Source organism: Phymastichus coffea, unplaced genomic scaffold, assembly GCF_024137745.1.
Source record: "Phymastichus coffea isolate CEN01 unplaced genomic scaffold, Cenicafe_Pcof_1.1 PCOF00062, whole genome shotgun sequence".
Taxonomy (NCBI): domain Eukaryota; kingdom Metazoa; phylum Arthropoda; class Insecta; order Hymenoptera; family Eulophidae; genus Phymastichus; species Phymastichus coffea.
In genome coordinates this window covers 918,933-943,867 of record NW_026706873.1, presented here as the reverse complement: position 1 = coordinate 943,867, position 24,935 = coordinate 918,933, and the positions used below count along the sequence as shown (strand labels likewise).

At 35.5% G+C, this 24,935-nt stretch overlaps 5 protein-coding genes and 1 long non-coding RNA gene across 7 annotated transcripts; 1 reads left to right on the top strand and 5 right to left on the bottom strand.

Moving 5' to 3' along the window:
- Positions 1–1,544: 1,544 nt before the first annotated feature.
- LOC131666998 (uncharacterized) lies at positions 1,545–3,015 on the bottom strand. The gene is made up of 8 exons (XM_058940148.1): positions 3,009–3,015; positions 2,634–2,726; positions 2,565–2,574; positions 2,345–2,510; positions 2,178–2,276; positions 1,936–2,109; positions 1,798–1,875; positions 1,545–1,736 (listed from the first exon to the last, which is right to left on the bottom strand). Exons 1-8 carry the CDS (start codon positions 3,013–3,015, stop codon positions 1,545–1,547), a joined length of 819 nt encoding a protein of 272 aa, XP_058796131.1.
- A 5,906-nt stretch (positions 3,016–8,921) lies between these two features.
- On the bottom strand, positions 8,922–10,584 carry LOC131666997 (odorant receptor 67c-like). The gene is made up of 5 exons (XM_058940147.1): positions 10,181–10,584; positions 9,676–10,047; positions 9,385–9,589; positions 9,151–9,306; positions 8,922–9,082 (listed from the first exon to the last, which is right to left on the bottom strand). The coding sequence occupies exons 1-5, from the start codon at positions 10,582–10,584 to the stop codon at positions 9,032–9,034; spliced, it is 1,188 nt and encodes a 395-aa protein (XP_058796130.1). The 3' UTR covers positions 8,922–9,031.
- A 2,239-nt stretch (positions 10,585–12,823) lies between these two features.
- LOC131666968 (uncharacterized) lies at positions 12,824–13,997 on the bottom strand. 2 transcript variants are annotated; one of them, XR_009302155.1, is made up of 3 exons: positions 13,908–13,997; positions 13,759–13,846; positions 12,824–13,476 (listed from the first exon to the last, which is right to left on the bottom strand). It is a non-coding gene; the product is annotated as an uncharacterized LOC131666968 (long non-coding RNA). The 2 variants fall into 2 exon arrangements; XR_009302156.1 differs by having other exon boundaries at positions 13,759–13,852; positions 13,908–13,947.
- Positions 13,998–14,889: 892 nt separating this feature from the next.
- LOC131666996 (uncharacterized) lies at positions 14,890–15,714 on the bottom strand. The gene is made up of 3 exons (XM_058940146.1): positions 15,327–15,714; positions 15,117–15,222; positions 14,890–15,060 (listed from the first exon to the last, which is right to left on the bottom strand). Exons 1-3 carry the CDS (start codon positions 15,533–15,535, stop codon positions 14,890–14,892), a joined length of 486 nt encoding a protein of 161 aa, XP_058796129.1. The 5' UTR covers positions 15,536–15,714.
- Positions 15,715–15,813: 99 nt separating this feature from the next.
- LOC131666965 (putative gustatory receptor 28b) lies at positions 15,814–17,487 on the bottom strand. The gene is made up of 9 exons (XM_058940095.1): positions 17,441–17,487; positions 17,164–17,269; positions 16,928–17,094; positions 16,708–16,873; positions 16,541–16,639; positions 16,299–16,472; positions 16,161–16,238; positions 16,010–16,099; positions 15,814–15,931 (listed from the first exon to the last, which is right to left on the bottom strand). The coding sequence occupies exons 1-9, from the start codon at positions 17,467–17,469 to the stop codon at positions 15,869–15,871; spliced, it is 972 nt and encodes a 323-aa protein (XP_058796078.1). The 5' UTR covers positions 17,470–17,487; the 3' UTR covers positions 15,814–15,868.
- Positions 17,488–18,063: 576 nt separating this feature from the next.
- Positions 18,064–19,939, top strand: LOC131667041 (cytochrome P450 9e2-like). Its single transcript, XM_058940212.1, has 2 exons — positions 18,064–19,623; positions 19,712–19,939. Exons 1-2 carry the CDS (start codon positions 18,119–18,121, stop codon positions 19,752–19,754), a joined length of 1,548 nt encoding a protein of 515 aa, XP_058796195.1. The 5' UTR covers positions 18,064–18,118; the 3' UTR covers positions 19,755–19,939.
- Positions 19,940–24,935: the final 4,996 nt, after the last annotated feature.

Below are 24,935 nucleotides of genomic sequence, written 5' to 3'. Positions count from 1 at the left end.
TCGGTACAAGACACATTGTCGATGGAAATAAAAATAACATTTGTCTATTTTTCTGTTATTACTGTGCCTTAACTTGCGTGTATAGATAATGCTGGGGTCGTAATCTGTACGGTATAGCCGAGCGATCGTCTTCACAGAAGAAACATTTTAAACGGAAATAGCACGAGGCTTGTGTTTCTAGAAAAATTATATGATTAATATCGCATAATGCTCATTTATTAACTGCATCTCAAAATAATGTAAATGATTGATTTAAATACACCATACATCTACAAAAAAAAAGAAACATACGCGAAAATAATAATTGCATAAAGGGGTAATAAGGTGATAAATATTTCTATTTCCACAGTCGATCAATATTTGATATGCATTAAATTTTATAGTATAACATTTTTCAAAAATAGTAAATTGTGCGATCAACGAGATGCGTATAGGTTTCTTTGGAACAGTTGTACTCACTGACTTATATCTGAAATTAATTCATTTAAATAACTTTTGGAATAATTTCTATGAGAATAACGAAATATGTCGTGATAACTATTGTAGACTGAAAATTATAGAAGAAATTGTAATATTCTATCAATTTAATATTCCATAATAATACTCACGGATTGCAACAAACCCGAGTTAATAGAAAATAAATGAGCAGCGGCAAAATTCAGACCGTGATGTGAAATATGCATCAAGAATGTTCTTATCTAAAACAATTTATAACAATTACTTTTTTTACCTCGGACAACCGGCTTATAATAAGAAAACAATATCTATTTAACACTATTTATTATTTCTCAAACAGTCGGAGTCCGACGCATTCAGTAACCGTAATAATTCGTGCGAATCTTGTATCATAGTCACAACATAAAATGTATACAAATATTTAAATGAGGCAGACAAACATCAACGCTGAGGACTTAGCTCATAATGAGAAACAGGCTGTGGTTGACCCGTCGCTCCGGTGCCTTGATGATTTTGCTTTCTTGTATTCATTCCGATGAGTAGCGTATTGATTCGTTTCTTCGGGGCCTCGATGATCTTGCTCTCCTTATGTTGGTTTCAGTACAAAGTCGAATGCCAATCAGCACAAGCGGAGACTGGCGGCTGTGGTGTTGACAGCTCGGAGAACCTTTTGCAAGTGTCTTAGCTCCCCTCAATTTGCATAACCGTCCGGAAGATAGTTCACAGAACTAGCCGTTAGGTTGACACCCCGGCCTTCACACAGTCGGAAGCGCCAATATTGAGCTCCAGAGGAAACATGATTTTCTCTCTCTACAAATTTGATTCAAGTTTCTTAATAATTTTTAATAAAAGTATTAACTTAGAATACGTCTTAATGACTCATCCTTGAGATAGATTTCTTTTAAAGCTAGCTGATAGAGGATGTTTTCGGTGTACTTTGCCTATAAAATTCAAATGAAAACTAGCACGTTATCAAATTTTTTTGCAGGTATAATAAAAAATGCTCGTACCTGACTGGGTGTTATAATAATAATTTTCAGTACTATAGTTTAAGCTATTAAAGGATAAAATTGTATCAAAATAACCAACTAAGTTGTCACTGCTTCTGCCAACTGAAAAAATAAATTGCAGATCTTAAAATACAAATTGACCGTTGGAATGTGTAGTAGCATAGTCTTCAAAGTTACTACCGACTGCAGAAACGTGGAATCAACGAGAAACAAATTCCATGCATTGAATTGCAGATTATGATGAACTATTTGCATGCAAAACGCACGTGCCTGAAAAAAAGTATTCTCTCAATGAGCCAGAAGACGTATCCGATATAAAATATGATCAGACCATTTCATCAAGACATTGATGATCTTTCGTAATATTTTCCATCGTGATTTTATGAAGTATTTTCATAGTTTCAGCTGCCTATAACAAGGAATTTTTTTTAATTAAAAGTACTAGATAACTTTTTATACAAATTTTGACCTTTTGACTGGTCCAATTACAACTGCTGACAATGAGGATCGTTAGTAAAACATATGTCATGATCAAAGTGAAATAAAAGAAGGCATGATTAGCACTGAGTCTATTTTTCAGTTCAATAAAAATCACATATATAATAGATGTGGTGATGCCGAACGTCATGATAACGCAATTTATCTGCAAAAAAATGAGTGCACTTTCATGCTTGAATATGAATATAAATACACGGAAACGTGATATATTACTATGTTTATAATGAATGGTTTCATAGCTCTTCTAGCTATATTGCAGAGCTCTGAATGGACCTTTGCCGATGTTTTCAAGAATGTATAATTGTCTTGTATCTAAAAATTTTACTAAAGTTAGTTATTAAATACTTATATTAACTGGAATAATTTCCTGAATAAAGAACCGTATAATCATTTATTTTTGTTTTAGACATTCTGCGTCGAATTCCTTCATTCATAACTTGAAATCTACAACCAACATTGAGTGTCATCCAAGCAAAGAGCTTTATGTTACTAATCTGTACAAGAGTCAAGTACACTTCGAAGGTTTTAAACAAAAATGGCCTGGCCCTGTTGAAAGTTACAAAGCGAGAGACACATCGGCAATTTATACGGACCTCTTACCTTTTGATGTCTGTAAGTATATGAGATAGTACTTGCGTAATCAAGAAAATTAATAATGTAGAAATATACCAACGGCTTTTTTTCGTACAGATAGTATACTGAACGTGAAACCCGATGTTACGTACTGCTTTACAAGATTATCAGAAAAACCTAAAATCTTCTCTAAAAGATGCATACATTATTCTAATTGAAATTAATAACACGGCTTAAAAACGCTTAACAATACCTCCTTTCTGTAGATCAATTTGATGACCACTCCATCGATAAATGCCATAATGGTATTACCAGGCCTGGCATGCTGCAACTAATGATGGACGCGCGCAAACAAGATACAAAAAATGTGAATTTCGATATCAATGGGATGACAAGTCAAGCGTTCGTATTCTTTTTCGCGGACTTTGACACAACGACCTAGGATTGGTGTGCCTTTGCTCATGAACTTACTCTCCATCACAACGTGCAGATTATGTTACAAGAAGAGATCAACGGAATAATAAAAGAAACGAACGGCAAACCGAAGTAAGAGGCTATCGCAGGTATGCAATATCTTGATGCAGCTTTTCACGAAACAGTGCGTTTGCATGGACAAGCTTCGTTTCTGGATCGAGTTTATAAAATACGTTTTGAGTTGCCACTGGCGTTGCCTTGTGACAAGCCAATAATTTTACAGCAGGGATCGACGATTTGGATACCTTCGGCTGCTATACATAGAAATCCCAAACATTATGCCAATCCGAATCAGTTTGATCCTGAAGGATATTATGGCAAAAAAAATACAATAAGCGATTTGGCGTAGGGCCGAGAAACTGTATTGGCAATCGATTCGCTATTTTAGAAATAAAAATTCTGTTGTTTCATTTACTTAGTAAATATACTTTGTGTGCCAATGAAAAAACATGTGCTCAATTCAAATATAGCAAAAAAACTTTTTCCATACAACCCGGTGGAGGTTGACCGCCTCAAGTCCATTAATACACGCACACTATATCTAAATTGACGAGGACATCTGAAAAATAAGATAATTTGATGAATTCGTTACCAAAACAGATGATACATATATTTATTGTAAGTAAAATGTAAAGTCACTTATATGAACTCGTATCTATACAAATGTAAACATTCGTATCAAAAATAAATTGCGAATTAATTCTTTAATTGCGACGGGGGAGAGGGAGGGGAAAAATAACAGACGGTATTTCTCCGGTCTCGCACTGTCGCCAGCGGCGCGCAGTCAGCCGAGACAACGTGTGCAGCTTTATTTTATTGAGTTGGGCGCCAGCTACCGTGCTCTCGCGTTAGGAGAGCGTGGTAGCGCTGCAACGTTGGCTGGTTCTCGGCTCGGTGGTCCTGCTGGTCGCTGTGAGGTCGGGTGGTTCCCCGTTGCCCCCCTCCTCGTCGCCGTCGGTGTTCTTGCGCGCGTGGCCGGCTATCACCTGTGAGGAATGAAGCGGGAGCGCGAAGTCCTAGGCGACGATTCGGTCGAGTCTAGATCGTGTCGAGCGAAGGGGAAAGAAGGGGGCAACGGGTGGTTTTCAAGGCCACCCACGGCTGCGGCTCGTTCGGCTAGCTAGAAAATTCGGGGCATGGCGGCTCTTAACCCAGAAGCGGGTACATCGAGGGGGGGCGTCTCAGGGGCGCCCCGGTTGACGGCTAGTGGTTCAGGGGGAATAGCTCCTTCCTTGGACTGGTGGCGTAGTGGCTGCGACGGTGGTTATCGGCTAGGCGATGATCAGGGCAGTCGGAGAATTCGCGCACGCGTTTACCAATCTCACCGATCGCGAAAGCTACGGGGGATGGGCGATCAAGTGGGTATAGTCAATAATAAATCAGGCTTAAGGGTAACTCAAGTTTATTAATCGAAAGAATTTCCCAGGTCAGCCCAGCGATCTACCCGTTGCTATGGTCAGCCTGGTTTAGGTTACTGGGGACGCGAGTGGCGTACTACGGCACGAAGTCGGCTTAGACGAACAATCATTCGGTTGAATGTTTCGGACTTCAGATACGGTTCGAATACGTAACGTCGGTTTGTTTATTCGCGGCGAGAATTCCAGTTCGTTCAAAACAATTGCGCTCAGGAATTCGGTCGGTCACGCGAAGATTAACTACTGTTCGCGGTGTTGACGATACTTATAGCGACGATCGCGAACAAAATAAAAGCGAATGTATCCGAATTCTACCGGTCGAATGAAGGTCTAACGCGACTCGTGTGATGTTTAGATCGACTCAGAAAGGAATCCAAAGACGCGCACTAAGGAAAACTCGTTTCACGGATGATAGCAACACGGCGACTCGAAACTATACCCGAAAGGTCGGTGGCGAAAACATATAAAGCAACGGCAACGGGCGCGCGAAGGTCATGCGGGATTCCACGCGCGAACATTCGGCGGTCATGCGATTATTTCAGGTGCGGGACAAAGAAACGACGTAATAAGAAAACTTGGGGATAACGGCAAACGTTTTCGGTCAAGGCGTAATGCGCGCGAAGGTCATGCGGCACTCCCGAAAACGCGGCGTTCGACAACTTCAAATTGCGGACAATGATTATACGTCGGTTCGACAAAGGATTTTCGGTGGTTAGCAATAAGCGGTCGAATACTACTGTCGGACGCGCGAAGGTCGTACGGCACTCCCGAAAACGCGGCGGTCGACAATGCGCGGCAAACTCGCGATTATTGATCATGCATAGAAAATCGATAGTAAGGGAAGGGTACTTACTCTTGTTGTTATCGTTACTCCGTTATCGTTATTCTATTATTTTTATTCTATTATCGTTATCGTTATTCTATTATTTTTATGCTATTTTTCCGTTATCGTTATTCCGTTATATTTCTGTTATATTTCCGTTATCGTTATTCCGTTATATTTCTGTTATATTTCCGTTATATTTCTGTTATATTTCCGTTGTTGTTTCACTTTCACTATTCCTTTTTTTCTATGCCTATCTCTCTCACTAATTCCTCTGTTATTTTCACTTTCACTATTCTTTCTCTATATCTACTCCTCTCTCACTATTTCCTCTGCTAGGCTTATCTCTCTCACTATTTCCTCTGCTGTACTTATCTCTCTCACTTTTACTTTATCTGTACTCACTCCTTAGTACCGCGCAACAGCGAGGCTCGGCGGACGTCCTACCGTCGAGGCTTAACGGTTACTACTGGCGCGCCGTTTTTCGGCGACGCGCCGCTTCTCCTAGTTTACTTCCCCTTCGTTGTTGCCGATTGGCTAGCTTGTTGCTAAGTCAGGTCTCAGCGCCGTCTATATTAATGTTTTTTACCCGCGCAATTTATTTATTGGTCGGTCCTTCGCGCCTAATTTGCCTACTGGTCGCGAAGATAGCGTCGGTTTTCTCTCATAAGTCCAACCACCCCTAAGCCGATAACGATTGGCCGGTCAGATAGCGTCACTTGTCTATCCTCTTCTATCTACCGCTCGTTGGTCTTACCGATTCCCCTCGCTCGCTTCCGATCGGTCTAGCATCGGCGGTCTCGCTCGCTCTCACGCGCTCGGTCGCTCCTACTTCTAGTCTAGCTATGCCTGCCTAACTAACGGGGGCTTGCGATCAGCTGATCGCGGCTGGAGACTTTAGGGGCTTCTAGCTCCCCGGGGGGTTGTCGGATCGGGTCGTGAGTGCGCGAGGGGTTGTACGCGAGCGTAAGGGTCGTGCGAATCGGTCAGGGGGACTTCTAGAGGTCATAGTTCGCGAGGTCCGGGAGTGCGTGGACGGGTGTATGGCAATAGACGCTTGGCCGCGCGTTTCTAGTGGGAGCGGGGCTAGCATAAGGCAGCGTGATTTTCAAGTGATGACGCATCATCACATAATTATGTCATTCTGTGCGACAATACCTCTGCTTCTGAGATAGAGAAAAACGAATATCTCCATGACAATGCAGTATTTTTGTAGTATTTTCCATCACTGGAGACATTAGGATCAGTCATTTGTCGTAACAAGAGAACTGCAGCTGCTCATACGAGCACCGACACGTCGTCTTAAATCCTTAGTTTTCGATTGGTATAATATTGGGAGAGCAAAACCTCTATATATCATGAAACTATACGCTCTAACGCTATTTAACGTTTTATGTGTGGCTATATTAATACTATTTATTACTACTTTTAAACATCTGTTGAATATTTCACAGAAAATGGTTTTTCATACGTAGCAGGATAGCTATTGTTGTGTAACATGGCTCCTTTCTTCCGCCGAAAGCATATCTCGGAAACCGTGATCGACCTGTTCAACGCTCATTCGAATACTAAGTACAGCAACGTTATTGACTTTGTGCGTCCTATAATCATGATTCGAGATCTAGATCTGATTAACTGATCACAATCAACAATGTCGAAAATTTTCTGGAACACAAGATTTTTATAGACAAGTTCGATCTTCTGTTCGGTAGGAATCTATTTTCGATGGCCGGCAAACGATGAAAAGAAACAAGAAATTTGTTGAGCCCTTTTATCACTTCTGGCAAGATAAAACCAATGCACGAGTTGATGGCGGAGTGTGCAAAAACCATCGTCAATTACTTGAACGGACTGCCGAACGAAGACAATAACTTGGTAGGGACAATGAGTTTATCTACGCAATTTCTGAATGATACTATAGATACAAGTGTTTTTGGAGTCTGTGCTGATTCTTTGAATGATCCGAAAAACGATTTGTATTGTGTCGTACTATTAGGTAAAGAAGCTATCAATCTGAAAGATATAGTGACATTGAAATTATTAATCGCTCAATCCTATCTACATATTGACGCTATTTGCCCTTATTCTGTTAGAAATGAGTCTATTTTATCGGGAGAAAAATCATATGATGTATAGCTGCAGGCATTAACGTTTGGGTATCAACGATGACGATACATAAATAGCCAAAACGTAGTAATAATTAAAATTATAACGTCTTTGAATGAAAATATTCTTTATTGAGAAAGTGTAAGTAGCACTTTACACGAAAACTGCACTAATTAGACAATTTTCTAATTTCAGTTTTGTTTTGCGTTTTTAAGAAATTAATATTGAATATGAAATTTTTAGTAGCTAAAACAATTTGCGAATTACGGAGTATTTTCTAGTGATTTTGTTATTTAAAAAAATTATTTTTCTTCGGCCCTCACACTTTTACTTATTTGTACAAGGCATAATCCGTATTTTTTTAATAATGCGTTATTTTTTGAACATTTTGAATCTTTGGTACGGTATTCATATAACACTTAACAGTCGATTTCCAGTGTCTGATCGTTGGTTGAGGCATCAGTCAAACTCTACAAACATGAGAAATGAATTGTGAAACTTCATGTATCGAGTTTGCTTAACGCTTCAACGTCATCCTGACAAGAATTCTGCACATCGGCATAATAAGGTTAGTCTGATGCCAATAGAATTGCTTTAACTACTACGGCTACATTTATTAACCACCTAAATATTTTATTATGTTCTTGCATTTTCAAATTTTTTGAACTACAAAATCTTTCGTTACTTATTACCGAAGTTAAGAAAGTTTTTCATTTTTGAATTTCTTTATTATTAGCTATTTAACTCTACATTTATGACCATACCGAATTCAACTACCAATAAATTATAATAATATATATAATGGACACACTTAATTTAATAAAAATTTTTTTTTTCGTTCGCAAATTATCAATCGCTAAAATTACTAGTCACGCTTCTTGTGCAGCTAAACTTGCAAACCATTTTTATAGACTCATGCTTATGAAACGAAAAGATACTTCTTAATAATACTCGATATATCGATTCATTAGACTATTAAAATTTCTCAGACAGTCGAATCCGAGTGTGCAGTGCCTTGCAAGATTCGCAATCGCAATATCGTAGATACGTATGATACAAAAAAACTATGATCACAACTTTAGAACGGTTCCGATAAAATTGGATGGATCGATTCTTTGATATAATAGAATTTGTTAGAAAATTTAGCAAACATTATCGTATTTTCTTTTTTTATCAGCAACAGTTGTATCCGGGTCTTTATCAATTTTTTATGACATCTAAAGTTTTTTTGAATATCTGTAGAATTTGGTGCTCTTCGAGCAAGCAAAACTGTAACTAGCAGTAGATCGCCTTGTAAACGATTTATCAAGTAGTTAAAGATAGTTTACCTGTGGCATTGTAATAAACATTATTAAAAAGGATTGTACAAGTACTAATTTATATTCTATGGTTCGCTCAGCAACTTTGTTAGATTATTATACTTTTATACTAATTAATCTGTTAATCATTATACTTTTATAATAATAATTGCAGTCAATCGGCCAAGTTTTTCATCGTTGAGTTTAACAATAATAAATTAAATAGTTGTGACATTTCCAAACTTCATGTCACTATAATATCTGACGTAAAAATAATTAAAATTACTGCATCATAATTGAAAATATTATCTATTGATGAAACGTAAGTAGCGATTTTGCATGAAAACTACACTAATTTGATCATTTTCTGATGATAATTTAGCTTCCCGTTTTTAACAAATTGAATGTTGAATATGAAATTTTCATTAGCTAAAACAAATATATAAAAAATGTAATTCTGGCTCGCATAGTTTAAATAATTTATTTCATGGCCTCACCTTTAAAAACATTTCGGGTGATAATTCAACTATAAAATTGTCAAATAATGTAATATTTTTTGATGCAGACAGCATAATATAGCGTAGACGCTTTCTTGTTTCTTTTCGAAGCTCAAACCAGTTCATTGAAAAAATTGTATAACCAATCTCATTACCCTGAAAACATAAAATATTAATGTGCTATTTACAGAGAATATTTATTTGCCATCGTGATTGTAGTGAATTTATACGAACAATTTGAGTTAATTTATATCCCCACCAGCAAAAGAGAAAAAATTGCGACATCATGCAGCACAAAATGAGAGCTACCGCGATAAAAGCACTAGAAAACAGCGGTTGACTCGATAAAAAATATATGTTTGTGCACAGAATAGAAAAAATTAAAATAAATTGCATAACCATACTAGCGTAAAATATTTCGCTTATATCCTTTACAGCACTGAAAAAAATTACACAATAATGATCTTATAAGAGAGTAAGAGGATTGGTTTTTGGACTTATAAAAAATTGTGCTAATATACTAACGCATAGATGTTCTGGTGATCAAGAATGCATTCGTTTATATAGAACAACTCATCTTTGGCAGTATTTATCACCCCCGTTTGTACTAGCTCAGGTAACATTGTTAGTCTGCGTTGGAGTATTCGAATGTGAGAGCAAATTCTTTCGATGAAATTAAGAATAATAGTGCACGCAGACACGTTAGTAATAGTAGCGATCGTCCAGCTAATGACTTGTTGCGTGTAACACATCCAAAAACAAGAAGGCACATTTCTGTCATAAGGTATCCAGCTATTTATTATTAAATCATTATCTGGATTTTCAGTGATTATCGGATTAAGCAGGTTCACTACAGCATTCACTGCTATTAAATCCATCCAATATCTCAATACTTTTCTAACAAAAAAAAGTACGATAATAGATAGACAGAAATGATTACATTGTAAAATAGATTTATTAAATGGTATGTGCATTTTTTACGAATAGAAAGGTGATATAAAGCTATTGTATGTTATTTTATATTACTTACTGTTCGATGTCTTTAGAAGATTCTATAATTCTCATTTCTTCGGCATCTCGCAAATTTGTCCAGCGTTCTGCTATGAACTTTTTCTGCAGTACATTGACAATTTGTCTTCTTTTTATCGCAATATTTAGACCATTGTAACTTGTGTGCGTAATGATGGCTGTAATAAACCAATTTTCTAAAAAATGAGATAACATATCGTCTTCCGCTAATATAATCTCTAAAAATGTTCCACCAGCGATCAAATTAATACTAATGAAGGCAAAAACTGTGTATGCATCGTAGCATGATCGCAACCAACGATGCTTCATAGTCGTAGGTTTCCAAAATCCAGCAAGTTTCAAAAAGAAAAAAGTCTGGGCAAAAATTTTATATTCGATTCCGGTTTCGTCGATTTCATTTTCCATGGCGAAATAGTAATAAATCAGATTACTTTTCCGTTAAATAACTTTTTATAAACAATAACCGATGAAAAGAGATAACGAACTTTTTTTCTTTTTTTCTCGTAAAATTATTAATAAATTGTCAACAAGATATATTATCTGGAAATTTCTTCTAAGATATCCTTCAATGACGATATCTTTTAAGTGATTTCTTCTCAACTTATTCTTTTAAAAGAATTATTTTCAAGTTGATAGTTAATTGATCATTTTTATTTCGTTAAAAATAAATATTAAAGTTCATAGCTCTAATTTGAAATAATCTTCGTACCACGAATCGTTTTAAAAGACTAACTGAAACACTGTACGCAGACCTTCTAATAAGATTCAAATTACATTTCTATATTTACAACAAGAGCTTATTGTGTGGCTTTTCTCGCTACCTACGTTGCCGTTAATTGTAAATGAGCGTTTACGTCTAGTTGCTAGTCATATTTGCGATCATTTTTCATTTGAGGGGAAACAATTGATCGCTCTCTATTTTTATAGTAACGAACTCACATTGAGTCAGACTAGCGGAGAACGCGTGGATGTCTGTGACGCAAAACACAGCCGAAGTTTAGTATCTACTTAGTTGTGTGAAGTACGTATTAAAGAGGTGTTAAGTATTACATTTATATGAATATTAACGTATCGTTACGAAACATTATTCATCTTGACATACTAACTATAATTTAGTTTTATTAATTACAAGTTCACAAATATGAGTTATTAATAGTACTCTACAAAATAATTGTTTATAAGATACTTAGATATTGGATAATTTAAAGTGCACTTTTTTAAATGCTACGGTGCAAGAAAAAGACCACTATATTTATGCAACAAAACAAACCTTAAATTGATCAGGTATTAACAACAACTGATTATCTCCACTTGTTAAATTGGTATTCGTAAATGTTATATGTTGTGACTTGAATGGATCTGATTGTAGCTGTTGTAAAATTGTATAAAATTGTAAACTTTTTAATTGAAAAATTGTTTAATTATTAATATTTTTATTCTCAGCAACTTTCATCAAAGAACGTATTTTTAGAAATACTAATTAATAACTTTTGTTTTCATTATAATGCTAATTAGAAAGCGAGATCTTTTATCTTTAAGCACTTTAATAACAAATGTAAACTTTTGCGAAATATAATTTTATATCATGATTTATTTATGCTGTACAGCATAACAAACATCTAACAAAAATTTAAAAAAAATATTGCATCCCAGAAAAAAAATATTGATTTACTCTACATAAAACTGCAACAATATGCTAATTTCAAAGCAATACTTCAGTTTTGCGTTTGCAGTAAATTGAAAGCAGAATATGAAACCTTCAATATCTATGAACATTATCAAATATTATTTAGATGAAAAACTTTATTATTAAACTTAATTATTCCACAGGATCACCTTCAAAAACATTTCAGGCGATAAGTCTACTATGAAGTTATTGAATAGTGGAATAGTTTTGGATGCAGACAACATCATAAAACGTAGCCGCTTTCTGGTCTCTTTTCGAAGCTCCAGCCAATTCATTGAGAAAATCCTGTAGGTAACATCATTACCCTGGGAAGGTAAAATATTAAACATATTACAAAGCAGTTTCTCAAAATTGCGGTTGTCATTTTGTTAATACGAACAATTTCCGTTAATTTATATCTCCAGCAAAAGATAAACAAGTGAGTTTTGGAGTAACAGAGCTGTCGTTTCTGGATTTTTCCCTGCTACTAGGACTGTGCAGTCATCGACGAAGCAGGAATGTCTTACGGGTTTTTGTATACGATTTTTAAATACATTTATGGCGATTAAAAATAGTGTGATACCCATTGCTGTTCCTCGGGGACACCGTTCTCGATTTCGAATTTGTCAGACAATGTATTGTTTACTTTTACTTTTATGAATCTCTTTTTCAGAAAGTTGGCTACGAACTTGATCATATTTCCTCTATATCATTCCTCTGATCTTAAATTCAATCATAAGTTTGATTACTCGTTTTTTCCATATCATGTCGTATGCTTTTTCCATATCATATACATAAAGCTGCCAAGTGTTGTTTGATTACGAAGGCTTCACACGTATTAGATTTACTAGCACTTCATTAGTCGACCTGTGGTGTCTGAAGCCATGTTGATTTGGTGAGATCAAATTTATCAATCATTCGATAGCATGGAGAAGAAACATCGACGACGGAGGTAGCAACAGCAGTTTTATTTTTATTTCGCGTTATTGTGCCTCAAGTTCCGCGCATGGGTAATGACGGGTTTGCAAAATCAGTCAATCATTCGCTAGTATATGGGAGTTTGATACAAGGAAATAGCAAGTAGATAACGTACATAGAAGGCGACTATTTATTAGTTTCAAGATACTGTAACCCTATTCTTTGTATTTTCTTTTTCTAGTGTCTTAATTGAAGTATGTAGATAATCGTGGGTTCGTCATCTGCCAATCATTCAATAGCTTGGAGGGTGCTTGCTGCATGAAACATTATCCATGGAAATAGTATGTCAGAAAAATTATGTGTTCGCTATAAGGTACTGTAACATTTTTTTCTCTTTATGTGCCTCAGCTGGATGAATAGATGATGATGAGTTTGTAATCTGTCAATCATCCGGTAGCTTGTAGGGTGGATTGTACAAGAAACATTGTTGATGGAATTTCTTTTTTCTGTCAATGATTCGACAGCTTGATAATTACTCGATACAAGACACATTGTCGATGGAAATAAAAATAACATTTGTCTATTTTTCTGTTATTACTGTGCCTTAACTTGAGTGTATAGATAATGCTGGGGTCGTAATCTGTCAGGTATAGCCGAGCTATGGTCTTCACACAAGAAACATTGTAAACGGAGACAGCATGAGGCTTGTGTTTCTAGAAAAATGATTTGATTAATATCACATAATGCTCATTTATTATCTGCATCTCAAAATAATGTAAATGATTGATTTAAATACACCATACATCTACAAAAAAAAACAAACATACGCGAAAATAGTAATTGCATAAATGGGTAATAAGGTGATAAATATTTCTATTTCCATAGTCGATCAATATTTGATATGAATTAAATTTTATAGTATTACATTTTTCAAAAATAGTAAATTGTGCAATCAACGAGATGCGTATAGGTTTCATTGGAACAGTTGTACTCACTGACTTATATCTGAAGTTAATACATTTAAATAACTTTTGGATTAATTTCTATGAGAATAACGAGATATGTCGTGATAACTATTGTAAACTGAAACTTATAGAAGAAATTGTAATATTTTATCAATTTAATATTCCATAATAATACTCACGGATTGCAACAATCCCGAGTTAATAGAAAATAAATGAGCAGCGGTAAAATTTAGACCGTGATGAGAAATTTGCACCAAGAATGTCCTTATCTAAAACAATTTGATTAAAGTTTCTTAATAATTTTCAATAAAAGTATTAACTTACAATACGTCTTAATGACTCATCCTTTAGATAGATTTCTTTTAAAGCTAGCTGATGGAGGATGTTTACGGTGTTGTTTGCCTATAAAATTCAAACAAAAAATAGCACGTTTTCAAATTTGTTTGCAGATATAATTAAAAATGCTTGTACCTGACTGGATGTCCAATTGCAACTAAGTACAATCATAAATAATATTGAAATATTTGTAATCAGAACACTAAAGAAGAGCAGCATGTATTCAAACGCTACGTATTCTCTACCAAACTTAAATCCAAGATATATGAAATATGACATTGCTGCGGATAAAAAAAATACTTTGACAATACTTGCAACCTAACATAAAACATATTAAAATAATTTTCACCAATGAATAAATTATGTTGATTTGATTCTATATTATTACGAGATCATAAGTTTGGCGTACTATTGTAACAGTAAAGACTTTGTTAATAAATTTTGCTTTTTTGCAGAGGTTGGCGTGTACGTTAGCAGATACTTTTATAAATTTGAAGATATCTTTAATCATGATTACCTGTAAATTGATGCTTTAATGTTAATGAATTTTTATTTACATACATAATAGGTATTAATTGTCAAATGGCTTTACGTATACCGTAAGAGTGTTACTACAATCGGATCTTCGATTATTGATGCAACTGTTGAGTGCTTTAAATCGAAAACCAACGTTAATTATCAGAAAGCAGAATAACGTAATATTAGTGAATTGAACCAGTACGGTCAAATTCCCAAAAATTCTTAACATCATAGGAAGTGGCCTATACAACAGATTCAAGAGTTTTTAGGACAACGCTATTTCAATCTCTTTAATACATTCATTTCTTACAGTGCTATTAGTGTTAAAAACTCTAAATTAATTATACTATATGAGATAAGTAGTATTATAATTACTACTATAAAGCTCAACTTGGCTGCTTGTTTATATTTGAATTGATATCCAAAGCTTTTTAATACCTCGTCTTGGATGGCAAGTTGTTTCGTAGACAAAATTATCTGGAACGGCAAAAATTATACTTAATGGAAGCAACAACAACATTGTCAAAACTAACTTGTTTACTATAAAAGATCTTTAAAATCATAGCATCTAATATGCAGACGATACTGAAAAACTGTCGCAGTGCCAAAATAAGAATTGATAAAGAATCGTCATCCATCCTGTAAAAGAAGTTCAATAATAATCTTCCGAAACAACAAGATATTTGAAAAATAATAACGATATAAGAACACATGTTCCGCTTTTTTCTAGAATATATACTCACGAGAACATAAAACGTTGTTTTACCATATTTAAATAGTCGTAAAAATATTTTGCACCCATAATAAAGAACAAAATGTTGAACGTCACTGCTATCGTACTCAACACATAACATCTTGATTTCTTAGGTCCACTAAGGACATATGGGAAACATCCCATCAGCCTATAAAGCCATCCTACTGACTCATAGACGGTGTACAAATCGTAATACATATTTAACTTTAATAATAAAAAGTTCCTGTAACAATTATCAAGATACAATAAAATTTATACGGTTTCTTTCTTTGCAGTTCACTACATTATCTGAACTGTACGGTCAATTCAGAAAATGGTTTAATATTCATTTGCTTTAATGCTTTTATAGATCCGTTAGATGTTCACATTTACTGACATTGTTGTTTTTACTTTAATGATTGACAATATGTGGTATAACAGTTTAGCTAATTGGATTTAATTTATAAATACGTTAGCTACTTGTGTCATTTAATGTTGTAAAATAGTACATATATTTTTCACCGTTGCAAAAATAATTTTCAGTATTATAGTTTAAGCTATTAAAGGATCAAATTGTATCAAAATAACCAAATAAGTTGTAACTGCTTCTGCCAACTAAAAAAATAAATTGCAGATCTTAAAATACAAATTGACCGTTGGAATGTGTAGTAGCATAGTCTTCAAAGTTACTACCGACTGCAGAAGCGTAGAGTCAACGGGAAACAAATTCCATGCATTGAATTGCAGATTATGATGAACTATTTGCATGCAAAACGCACGTGCCTGAAAAAAAGTATTCTCTCAATGAGCCAGAAGACGTATCCGATATAAAATATGATCAGACCATTTCATCAAGACATTGATGATCTTTCGTAATATTTTCCATCGTGATTTTATGAAGTATTTTCATAGTTTCAGCTGCCTATAACAAGGAATTTTTTTTAATTAAAAGTACTAGATAAATTTTTATACAAATTTTGACCTTTTGACTGGTCCAATTACAACTGCTGACAATGAGGATCGTTAGTAAAACATATGTCATGATCAAAGTGAAATAAAAGAAGGCATGATTAGCACTGAGTCTATTTTTCAGTTCAATAAAAATCACATATATAATAGATGTGGTGATGCCGAACGTCATGATAACGCAATTTATCTGCAAAAAAATGAGTGCACTTTCATGCTTGAATATGAATATAAATACACGGAAACGTGATATATTACTATGCTTATAATGAATGGTTTCATAGCTCTTCTAGCTATATTGCAGAGCTCTGAATGGACCTTTGCCGATGTTTTCAAGAATGTATAATTGTCTTGTATCTAAAAATTTTACTAAAGTTAGTTATTAAATACTTATATTAACTGGAATAATTTCCTGAATAAAGAACCGTATAATCATTTATTTTTGTTTTAGACATTCTGCGTCGAATTCCTTCATTCATAACTTGAAATCTGCAACCAACATTGAGTATCATCCAAGCAAAGAGCATTATGTTACTAATCTGTACAAGAGTCAAGTACACTTCGAAGGCTTTGAACAAAAATGGCCTGGCCCTGTTGAAAGTTACAAAGTGAAAGACACATCGGCAATTTATGCGGACCTCTTACCTTTTAAAGTCTGTAAGTATATAAGATAGTACTTGCGTAATCAAGAAAATTAATAATGTAGAAATATACCAACGGCTTTTTTTCGTACAGATAGTATACTGAACGTGAAAGCCGATGTTACGTAAATATTTGTCCTGCTTTACAAGATTTTCAAAAAAACCTAAAATCTTTTTTAAAAGATGCATACATTATTCTAATTGAAATTAATAACACGGCTTAAGAACGCTTCACAATACCTCCTTTCCGTAGATCAATTTGATGACCACTCCATCGATAAATGCCACAGCGTTTAGTAGCCGTATACCGTTATATATAACTATTGACAACGATAATTCTAGTGTTCTGAAATATATATTTCCAGTTTATCAATGTATGTAACTGCATCGAATAGAAAACAAATAATCTTTTTACCTTAAAACATTGATAGTGTAGAGAGCAGATCCATAAAGGAATTTTAAAACCAAGCCACATAATACCATTGCGAAAATGATCGATACTATACTCATACTGTACCTTCGGAATCCAATTGGACCTCTCAACATCAAAGGAAAAACAGCAAAAAAGCGCCATACCCAGGCTATTGATTCCGTAACGGTATATAAATCTTTTTGTATCATTATATATATTAATTTATTATGCAGCCATTATTATATGCAGCTATTAATCAAATGTATAACGTTACAATTTTGAAACCCTATACTGAGGAATCAAAAGAAAGGTCTATTTAAAAAATGTGAAACCTCTAGTTCGAATACTTTTAAAGTACTTGAAGCTTTAGAACAGTCGTAGAGAGCAGCAAATTTAATATCTTATAATGTAAGTAAAAAATGGTAAGTATTTATTGATAGTTACACATTTGTCAATGTTGGAATGCATCAATTAATCAAGCAAATGTACTCTATGCAAATTTTTTCTATACATTATGTAGCTCGAGCGATAGTTGAATGGATAAAATTTTATGTACGTTTTTTGTTAATGTTTACAAAATTACTTATTATGCTTCAATGTTAAGAGCAAAGTAGATAGTTGTCTTGTGGAAGTGGGAAGCATATTGCAAGTGGTACGAAGGAGGGGATACACTGGATACGAGGGGAAAGATGATAATTAACTATCAAGCCAGTTGCTTTACAATCGTGCAAGACGAATGATCTAATGTAAAAGCAAATTCAATTGCTCTCGGTCTATTCAACAATGGATTACTATATCCTCACATTTCTATTTGTTATCGTCTACTTGATATACATTTACTTGAAGAATAATTATTCCTATTTTGAACGATTGGAAATTCCGTACCTATCTGGATGGCCTATTCTAGGAAGCTTAACGGGACCCATATTGCGTAGAAAACACATGACTCAAGTGTTCCAAGAATTATACGATCTCGATTCTGATGCAAAATACGTCGGTGCCTTCAACTTTACAAAGCCAGTGTTCGTCATAAGGGATCTTGAACTAATAAAAAATATAACCATCAAGAATTTCGACTATTTTCCAGATCACAATCCAATTGGAGATGAAAGCCTCGATCCATTATTCGGCGGGAATCTATTCAATTTGAAGGGACAGAGATGGAAAGATTCGAGAACAGTGTTGAGTTCATCGTTTACGTCGAGTAAAATGAAAATGATGTTTGGCTTGATGGTGGATTGTGCTGATGATTTCGTGGGTTTTATTGATAAGCAGCCGAGTGAAAAACTGAAAATAGTCGATACAAAAGACTTATTTGGAAGATACACAACTAACGTGATAGCCTCTTGCGCATTCGGGATTCAAATAGATTCACTTCGAAATCCAACAAATAAATTTTTCGTTCTCAGTAAAAAAGCTGCAATTATAGGCCCATTGTTGGGTTTAAAAATTATTGTGTCCCGAGTATTTCCCGGCATAATGAAGGCTCTGAAGATCCGACTGTTTAGCAAAGAATTGAGCGATTTTTTCACTGACGTCATAAGCGAGACTGTGAAAACAAGAGACGATAATGGTATTACTAGGCCTGACATGCTGCAACTGATGATGGACGCGCGCAAGCTAGATGAAAAAAATGTGAAATTCGATATCAACGGGATGACATGTCAAGCGTTTGTATTCTTCTTCGCGGGCTTTGACACAACGACCTCGGTTTTGTGTGCCTTTGCTCATGAACTTGCTCTCCATCACAACGTGCAGAGTAAGCTACAAGAAGAAATCGATGGAATAATAAAAGAAACGAACGGCAAACCGACGTACGAGGCTATCGCAGGTATGCAATATCTTGATGCAGCTTTTCACGAAACAGTGCGTTTGCATGGACAAGCTTCGTTTCTGGATCGAGTTTGTAAAATACCTTTTGAGTTGCCACCGGCGTTGCCTGGTGGCAAGCCAATAATGTTACGGCCGGGATCGACGATTTGGATACCTGCGGCTGCTATACACAGAGATCCCAAACATTATGCCAATCCTAATCAGTTTGATCCTGACAGATATTATGGCAAAAAAATTACAATAAACGATGCGACTACTCTAGGATTTGGCATAGGCCCGAGGAGCTGTATTGGCAATCGATTCGCTATTTTAGAAATAAAAATTCTGTTGTTTCATTTGCTTAGTAAATATACTTTGTGCGCCAATGAGAAAACATGTGCTCCATTCAAATACAGTAAAAAAACTTTTTCCATACAACCTGATGGAGGTTTCTGGTTATCTATCATACCACGAAAGTAAATGAATTATATTTTTAATAAGCTTATTTATTAGTGAGAGAAAAACCAGTATCTTTATCTTATCTCATCGTATGTTGCTGCATAGTTCTACTGCAATATTACATAACACTAATCCAGAACAACCTTGACCGCCTCAAGTCCATTAATACACGCACACTATATCTCAATTGGCGAGGACATCTGAAAAATAAGATAATTTGTCGAATTCGTTACCAAAACAGATGATACATATATTTATAGTAAGTAAAGTCACTTATAAGAACTCGTATCTATACAAATGTAAACATTCGTGTCAAAAATAAATTGCGAATTAATTCTTTAATTATGTGTCATTCTGTGCGACAATACCTTTGCTTCTGAGATAGAGAAAAACGAATATCTCCCTGACAATGCAGTATTTTTGTAGTATTTTCCATCATAGGAGACATTAGGATCAGTCATTTGTCGTAACAAGAGAACTGCAGCTGCTCATACGAGCACCGACACGTCGTCTTAAATCCTTAGTTTTCGATTGGTATAATATTGGGAGAGCAAGACCTCTATACATCATGAAACTATGGGCTCTAACGCTATTTAACGTTTTATGTGTGGCTATCTTAATACTATTTATTACTACTTTTAAACATCTGTTGAATATTTCACAGAAAATGGTTTTTCATACGTAGTAGGATAGCTATTGTTGAGTAACATGGCTCCTTTCTTCTGCCGAAAGCACATCTCGGAAACCGTGATTGACCTGTTCAACGCTCATTCGAATACTAAGTACAGCCGCGTTATTAACTTTGTGTGTCCTATAGTCATGATTCGAGATCTAGATCTGATTAAGTGGTTCCATCACAATCAACAATGTCGAAAATTTTCTGGAACACAAGATTTTTATAGACGACAAGTTCCATCTTCTGTTCGGTAGGAGTCTATTTTCGATGGCCGGCAAACGATGAAAACAAACAAGAAATTTGTTGAGTTCTTTTATCACTTCTGGCAAGATGAAATCAATGTACGAGTTGATGGTGAAGTGTGCAAAAACATCGTCAATTACTCGAACAGAATGCCGAACGAAGACAAGAACTTGGTAGGGACAACTTGCTTGTCTACGCAATTTATGAATGATGTTATAGTGGTTTTAGAATCAGTGCTGATTCTTTAAATGATCCGAAAAACGATTTCAATTTGCTACACAAAGAGGCTACCATCCTGAAAGATATAGTGACATTGAAATTATTCAATGCTCATTCCTACCCACATACTATATATTGACGCTATTTGCCCTCATTCTGTTGGAAATAAGTCTATTTTATCTGGAGGAAAACCATATACTGTATACCTGCAGACATTAACGTTTGAATATTATCGATGACGATACATAAATAGCCAAAACGTAGCAATAATTAAAATTATAACGTCTTTGAATGAAAATATTCTCTATTGAGAAAATGTAAGTAACACTTTACACGAAAACTACACTAATTAGATAATTTTCTAATTCCAGTTTAGTTTTGCGCTTTTAAGAAATTTAATACTGAATATGAAATTTTCAGTAGCTAAAACAATTTACGGATTGCGGAATATTTTCTAGTGATTTTGTATTTGAAACAATTATTATTCTTCGACGCGTACACTTTTACTTATTTTTACAAGACATATTCCGTCCTTTTTCAATAATGTGTGATTTTTTAAACAATTTTGAATCTTTGGTACGGTATTCATATAACACTCAACAGTCAATTTTCAGCGTCTGGTTGCTGGTTGAGGCAACAGTCAAACTCTGTAAACATGAGAAATGAATTGTGAAACTTCTCGTAACGTGTTTGCTTAACGTCTCAACTTCAACTTCATCCTGACAAGAATTCTGCACTTAAAACTGATTAATTTTACAAAATCATTCGTTACTTATTACCGAAGTTAAAAAAGTTTTTCATTTTTGAATTTCTTTATTTTTAGTTATTCAACTCTACATTCATGACTATACCGAATTCAATTGCTGATGAATTTTAATAATATATACAATAGACACATATAATTTCATAAAATTTTTTTTTGCGTTTGCAAATTATCAATCGCTAAAATTACTAGTCTCCCTTCTCGAGCAACCAAACCGGCAAACCATTTTTACCGACTCATGCTTGTGAAGCGAAAAGATACTTCTTAATAAAATTCGATATATCGATTCATTAAACTATTAAAATTCCTCAGACAGTCGAATCCGAGTGTGCAGTGCCTTGCAAGATTCGCAATCGCAGTATCGTAGATACGCATGATTTAAAAAAACTATGATCACAACTTTAGAACGGTTCCGATAAAATTGGATGGATCGATTCTTTGATATAATAGAATTTGTTAGAAAATTTAGCAAACATTATCGTATTTTCTTTTTTTATCAGCAACAGTTGTATCCGGGTCTTTATCAATTTTTTATGACATCTAAAGTTTTTTTGAATATCTGTAGATTTTGGTGCTCTTCGAGCAAGCAAAACTGTAACTAGCAGTAGATTGCCTTGTAAATGATTTATCAAGTAGTTAAAGATAGTTTACCTGTGGCATTGTAAAAAACATTATTAAAAAGGATTGTACAAGTACTAATTTATATTCTATGTGTTAGGGTGAGAAGGACTGAGAGTGGGGGTTTTAAAATATTTAATATAAAGAACACCGGATTTATTTAATTCACAATAACACTACTTAAAATAATAAATAAACCGGAACGCTCGTAATCAAAGTAAGCTTACAATCAAACTAACAACTAACGATACAAATTACATTTATAAAGGTTCGCCGGCTAAACTAGTTAAAATAAGAAAGGATTAAATTTGTGTCGACACGAGAATCGTAATTCTAAAGAGTATAAAGGTATAATTAACGGAAGTACAATTAATGAAATATAGTTGACGCACGCGTGCTTAAAGATAGGCGAACTGCTTGTTCAAGTACCGGATCTAGAATGATTGAGACGCGTCGCCGCGCCAGCTGAGTCCGATCAAAAAATTTTCTTATCTCAATTCCCTTTCCTCGCACGAAGGTCGAAGGCGTGAACTTCTTGACCTCCTGCCAATGAGGTTTCCTTATTCATGTGTCAACTGCTCCTTTCTCTGTTTGATTGGCTCGAGTCGAAGTCTGTGATGATTCCGACCGTGCGCTAAAGATTGTGCCGTGTTTTGGTGGCTCGTGTTGCGTTGTTTGATATCGCCGGCTTTCGGCTCAAACAACGGGGTGACGGACGCTCAATGTCCGTCGTCGACAATCAGCTTTGAAAGGTAACCTTTCAACCAGTCTGATTGCCACAATGCATTTGCCATCTTTTTTAGCGATGTATGCATTTTTGCGAGTTTGGAGGCAGTGATCGTAGCAATGGTAAATAGTCAAAATTTGATTCTAAATCGTAACCCAGCTTGATGCGGCGTACGCTTCTCTCACACGCTTATCTTAAATTAAACAATATTCGTAGTGTTGCTTAAGTTTCGCGTTTCGAAGAGGCCGTAACTGAACTTAACAACAAAGGAACCAACCGACAAATGTCGGCAGATTAGAGATTCTTTTTAAAAATGAGAGTGTCGATGTCGTTACGCATGGTCACTCGATCTTGTTTTCGAGTTCGACATCGCACGCGCGCATCGATTAGCAAACAGTCCGCGGCGCAATGAAATGATTCAAGCGCAATGTCTTTGTCCAAAAATTCTGTGAGAGCATATTTCAAATTACATCCGTAACATCCTCCCCCCGTAAAAAATATTATTATTTTTTACTAAGTTGTGCCGAAGATCTTTATTAATTTATGAGCTGGTCGTACGAGAAAACTCTTTCCTGATCGAATTCGCGCCGATCTGATTATCCCATCGCCTTTATTTTTGAAAACTTCTACTATTTTCCCTTTTTTCCATGCATTTCGTTGTGTTTGATAATCGATTATTAAAACTATATCGCCAACTTGTAGCGGAGGAACCTGCTGATTCCATTTTTTCCTTAGTAATAGCGTTGGCAGGTATTCCCGCAACCAACGTTTCCAAAATCCCTGAGCTAAGTTTTGTACGATTTCAAATGTTTTACGCGGACTCAAAATCGTAGTCTCATAACGTGCTAATTTGAGGTGTGCCGATGATCTGCCCAATAGAATATGATTCGGCGTTAACGCTTCCTCGTCGTTCGGATCTACCGACACGTGAGTCAATGGCCTTGAATTGACCATATGTTCTACTTCAGCAAATAGAGTAAGTAAAACTTCTTCGTTGACGGATTGTTCATTTAAAGCGTGATCAATTCCGACTTTTACGCTCCGAATTAACCGCTCCCACGCTCCCCCCATGTGGGGCGCGTCTGGAGGATTAAAGGTCCACGTAAATCTATGATTTTCCGCGAAAGCCTTTTGTTTCCCAGTGTCGATTTCGAGAATCGCCTCACGCAATTCCTTACTGGCCTTTTTAAAATTTGTTCCATTATCGCTGAATATTTTTTGGGGAAAACCTCTTCTAGCGGCTAATCTCTGTACGGCCATGATAGTTGAACTAGCGCTTAAGGTATGGGCTAATTCAAGATGAATTCCACGTGTTGTCATGCAAGTAAATAGCACCCCCCATCTTTTCTCGCGTCGCCGTCCAATTTTTACGAATATCGGCCCGAAGTAATCTATCCCACAATTAGAGAAGGGCCATTGATCGTAAGCTACACGACACGCAGGCAGATCTGCCATAGGCGGGTTCTGTGGCTTAGCGCGTCGAAGCCGACAAATAAAACACTTTTTCGCGAGCCATCTGAGACGGGTTCGTAAAGCAAAGATAAAGAACTGCTGGCGTAGCTCGTTTACGATAGTCTCGTTGTTTGCATGCTTGTAGCGTTTGTGATAAGACTCTATTAGTAGCTTAGTCGCGTAATGATTCGCGTCTAAAATAATCGGTTGATTTTCAAATTCAATAATCTGTTGCTTGGATTTCCCATCTTTCGGATCGAAAATTTTTGATACACGTCCTCGAGCACGTAATAGCCCTTCGAAATCTACAAATGGGCGTAATCCAATTAATTTACTGCCTCTCGGTAATTCTACACCCTTATTAATATGTTCGATTTCTAATGGAAAATACGTAGATTGAATCTTTCGAAACCAAAATTTCTCCGCGGCTAAAGTTTCTTGCACGGAAGTCTCACTTTTCGCTGCCTCTGGGACCTCTGTTATTGATTTACGGGTTTTGTTTTTAATTTTTAAACACCATGTATAAAATGATTTTCTCACAATTTTCGCAGTTTTTACGATTCTGTTCCAACCCAAAATTCTAATTCTAGCAGACACTTCCCATCCGTTCGGGTTATCAACACATAACGCG

Coding starts and splice junctions, on each gene's coding strand:
- LOC131666996 (XM_058940146.1), bottom strand. CDS start 15,535: ATGTATTACGATTTGTACACCGTCTATGAGTCAGTAGGATGGCTTTAT. Junction 15,223..15,326: donor AAACAACGTTTTATGTTCTC/GTGAGTATATAT, acceptor CTTCTTTTACAG/GATGGATGACGATTCTTTAT. Junction 15,061..15,116: donor AGATCTTTTATAGTAAACAA/GTTAGTTTTGAC, acceptor TTGCCGTTCCAG/ATAATTTTGTCTACGAAACA.
- LOC131666997 (XM_058940147.1), bottom strand. CDS start 10,584: ATGGAAAATGAAATCGACGAAACCGGAATCGAATATAAAATTTTTGCC. Junction 9,590..9,675: donor GATCACCAGAACATCTATGC/GTTAGTATATTA, acceptor AATTTTTTTCAG/TGCTGTAAAGGATATAAGCG. Junction 9,083..9,150: donor CACCCGAAATGTTTTTAAAG/GTGAGGCCATGA, acceptor TATTTGTTTTAG/CTAATGAAAATTTCATATTC.
- LOC131666998 (XM_058940148.1), bottom strand. Junction 2,110..2,177: donor AACCATTCATTATAAACATA/GTAATATATCAC, acceptor ATTTTTTTGCAG/ATAAATTGCGTTATCATGAC. Junction 1,737..1,797: donor ATCAATGTCTTGATGAAATG/GTCTGATCATAT, acceptor ACTTTTTTTCAG/GCACGTGCGTTTTGCATGCA.
- LOC131667041 (XM_058940212.1), top strand. CDS start 18,119: ATGGATTACTATATCCTCACATTTCTATTTGTTATCGTCTACTTGATA. Junction 19,624..19,711: donor TTATCTATCATACCACGAAA/GTAAATGAATTA, acceptor GTTGCTGCATAG/TTCTACTGCAATATTACATA.
- LOC131666965 (XM_058940095.1), bottom strand. CDS start 17,469: ATGTTGAGAGGTCCAATTGGATTCCGAAG. Junction 16,100..16,160: donor ATCAATGTCTTGATGAAATG/GTCTGATCATAT, acceptor ACTTTTTTTCAG/GCACGTGCGTTTTGCATGCA. Junction 15,932..16,009: donor ACTCTACGCTTCTGCAGTCG/GTAGTAACTTTG, acceptor TTATTTTTTTAG/TTGGCAGAAGCAGTTACAAC.